Source organism: Danio aesculapii, chromosome 11 (genome assembly GCF_903798145.1).
Source record: "Danio aesculapii chromosome 11, fDanAes4.1, whole genome shotgun sequence".
Taxonomy (NCBI): domain Eukaryota; kingdom Metazoa; phylum Chordata; class Actinopteri; order Cypriniformes; family Danionidae; genus Danio; species Danio aesculapii.
In genome coordinates, this window is record NC_079445.1 from 22865177 (window position 1) to 22869061 (window position 3885).

The window sequence follows — 3885 nt, forward strand, 5'->3', positions numbered from 1 at the left end:
TCATAATTTTTTTATTTTATTTCTCCAGACGCATCTGATCTGAATGCCTTGGACTTTTGCTGTTTATTCTGATGAATCCCTTACCCAATGAGCGCAGACATATTCATTAAGCTACCCCTGAGCAATTTTTGTTTGATTTTGAACCAAAGAAATTCCAATAAATAATCAATTTTGTTGTCGAATCAGCAAAGCAACTAAATTTTTAGAGGTAAAGAGTAATTGAAATGAAAGTATACAAATACACAACAATCTTTATTATAAAAGTCCAAATAAATAATAGCAAACACACGGGGAAAACATACAAAATAACATAACAAAAAGCACTCTGTAGAAAATAGGAACATATTTACAAGACTGGCATTCGGAACTAGTTTAAATTAAAATAAAATTGGTCAAAAGCATTGGACCCACAAATGTTTTGTCATTGGTAAGCATAAATCACACACAAAATCAGAATGCAAAAATAAAGGAATCAAACTATGAAAATATGAATCAGCCTTCCTGACTGCCTTAAGTTTCAGCAGGGGGATCTGAAATTCATTTTCATTTCCATAGAGATAAGAAACATTTGGAAATATAATCATATGGACCTCGAGATTTGTCTGGAAATTAAGCCCTCCAAGGCTCGTCTAACTTGCAAAAGCTTCATCTAATGTTGCTGTTGTGGTCAGGGAAAGCTGGTCTGAAGGTAATGGTGGGTCGTCCTTCTGATTTATTTGCTTATGTCTACTGAATAGGCCACTGGAGTTGCCTCTGTTCCCGTAATGCTGTCCACTATAGATGTCAGAGACCTCAGGTTGGATTGCTCTGAAGAGTCATCGTTCAGCAGATCTGAGCAAAGTAGACCACAATGTCACTTTATTGTCAGGCAAGTCTTTTTTTAAACAGACTAGTTTAAATTATGAATAATAAGGTCAAAAACATTGGACCGAATAGCAAGTCTTTTAAAAGCTGACAGTAAATAAAATGTAAGTAAAGCCCCGAGGGTGTGGTTTAAAGGAGAAGTGGGCGTAGCCTTGCACTCATTTGCAGGGTCAACTGATTTTGTTTTGTATTGTCGTATGTTCAAGTCATTTGGTTAGTGTTTTTGGCTTTTTGTAATTGTTTATTTTATTTTTTTTTTTGTAGTTTTGTTTTTTTATATTTTATCTTAATTTTTTTTATTTTTGATATTGATTTTTTATTTCATTTTTAGTTCATTTATTTTAGTTTTATTTAAAACTATATGGATATCATAATAGCTGAAATAAAATATAATTTTGGTACTTTATTACACTTAACAATTTGTTTTCATTGATGAAATATTCAATGTTTCATATAAGTAACTAATTATTTTGTTTTTATTTTTATTTTAGTGACTGTAGTTACTTAAAAATGGCTGTCATTTGTGTTTACTTGTTTAATAATACCAATTTATGTATTAATATTTATCTGTTAATATCTTAACTATTTATTATCTTGACAAAGAATGAAAATTTTAAAATATAGATATACGCATCAATCTTTAAAATAAAAGTCCTAATGAATTATTCTAAACACACAGAAATATATACAAAATAACATAACAAAAAAAAAATAACTGTGAAACTGGAACATATTTAACTGTAAAAAAAGGAAACATATTCACATGACTGACATTGAAAGCTAAAAGACTTTAAAAAAAAAGAAAGGCAAAAGCTGATAATCTGATGTAAACAAGGCCTTAACTGTGTAGTTTAAAGGATGAGAGGGCAGGGTTTAAATGTGGAGTGGGTGTGTTCTTACCATCATGGGCGGTGCTGTAGGCGGGGACACAGTGATCAGACGCGCTGCTCCACTCTGGACTGCTGCAGCAGGTGCTGCCAGAGCCCTGATCACTGGAGGACGACACCTGTCACACGCACACACACACACACACACAGTGCTGTCAGTCACCACACCCCACCACAGGACCCCCGGCACCCTTACGCACATCAGAAATCAGCAGCACACGCCAACTGTCTGCCCTTATAAAGCTCATTGAACATTTTATATAGGAATTTTAATAGTTGAAATGATAAAAACTGGTATGCAAGTTTATTTGTATTATTTAATTTACATTTAAAATCATTAAATGGAATTTAAATTTATCTGAATTTTTTATTATATTAATTTTTAAAAAAATATTGATTTAAAAATTATTGATTTAAAATGAATTTTCGAAGTAAATATATATTTAGGATAATTTTATTTAAGTTTAGGTTTGTAATTAGGCTTGCCGTTGAAAATGTTTTATTTATTTATCACATTTTAATTTCAATTCAGATTTCCATTATTTTTGTAGTGGATGTTGCTAAATTTCATGTTGTACTTTTCCTTTATATTTGTTAAATTAATTTAAAAAATACTTTTTTTGCAGTGAATGCCATGTTTAAATATTTAATCAACATTTAAACTATTTAAATTGCAATTTTTAACATTTGAATTTAAATTAAGTCATACTTAGTCTTTGAATTTGAATATTTTTAAACTTTATTTATTTATTTATTTGGGTCAATCCACGCAGCATGGTAGGCTGTATTAATCTTTTGTTTAATTTTAAATTATATTTTTAGCTTTAAATTTAATTTCTGAGTTTATCAATCTTTAAATATTCACAATTTAATGATTCATTCAATTCTATACAATGTTACAAGAGTGCCCACTTAATTATCATCAAGCATTTTTTCAAAAAACATTTATTAGAGAGAGAAAAACAGTCTAAATAATGGATGTCCAGTTGTGTCAGAGAACATATACACTGTCAGAAATAAAGCTGTCACTGAGGTGTTACCTTTTCAAAACATACACCTTTAATCTTAATTAGTTTTTTTAACTAATATGTGCATCTTAGTTACTAACATGTACTTTTTAGCTACCAATACTGACCATTTAGGTACAAAGTGTATCTGTTGATCAAGATGACAGCTTTACCATAGTGTCTGAAAGCATATAAACTCAAAAAACCCACCACACACCTGCCCTGTTCTCCAAATCTGCACTCACCCCGGTATGTGGAGCGGTGGTGGCGGCTCTATAATGCAGGTTCCCCTGTTCATGCTCTTGCTGGTTGAGGGTACTGACCAGCGCCTGCAGCCTCTCGATGTACTGTATAGCGCTGCGCAGGATCTCCACCTTCGGCAGCCTCTGGTTGGGGTTCATCAACGTGCTCCTCTTCAGAGCCTCAAAGGCCTCGTTCACCTTCTTCAACCTCCTCTTCTCTCTCAAGGTAGCGGCTTTCCTTCGATCCATAGTCACCGACTTGCGCTTGCACACCTTGCAGGCCCAGGGGAGACACTGGCCGGGGCAGTGCTGCTGTTCCTGATGAGGAGACATGGACAAACCGAGGCTGGACGATGGAGACGGTTTGTCCTCCAACCCAACTGTGGTGGTCAGCATCCGTCCGTCTCCACACAAGCCCATCATGGAGCTCCTGTCCTGAAATCCAGCTTGCTCGAAGCCTCCATTGATTCTGGACTGGAAGAAATTATCTGCGCCTTCATAAAAACGCTGGTCGTTGAAAAAGTAGGGGTTGGTCTCGAAAAGCTCCATGTCTTTGCTGGTTTTAGAGTCCACCGGCTACACTGTGTCTCCTCTGAAAAGCAGTACTGGTCCTTGTGAGCGTTTGTGGGTGTTTCTGAAGAAGATCTGTGGACGACAACTGCTCCACAGCAACTGCACTGGTGGCATTTAAACTCTCTGCCTGGTGTTAGATCAGTAGGTTAAATATAGCCAGGGCTTGAAGAAACCTGAGCCGCCGTTTAGCTGTTGCCACACATCTAAACTTTACATCTCTTTTCATTCTTCAATCTTCTGGGGATTTGGAACGGGGTTTGCTTGAGGAACGGCGGCAGGCCAGCGGTGAAAGTCCAGGAATATGATCTGGGG

The 3885-nt window shown here is 35.5% G+C and overlaps 1 protein-coding gene across 1 annotated transcript; it reads right to left on the reverse strand.

Moving 5' to 3' along the window:
* Window positions 1-233: 233 nt before the first annotated feature.
* On the reverse strand, window positions 234-3682 carry myog (myogenin). Its single transcript, XM_056468682.1, has 3 exons — window positions 3004-3682; window positions 1765-1870; window positions 234-831 (listed from the first exon to the last, which is right to left on the reverse strand). Exons 1-3 carry the CDS (start codon window positions 3547-3549, stop codon window positions 713-715), a joined length of 771 nt encoding a protein of 256 aa, XP_056324657.1. The 5' UTR covers window positions 3550-3682; the 3' UTR covers window positions 234-712.
* Window positions 3683-3885: the final 203 nt, after the last annotated feature.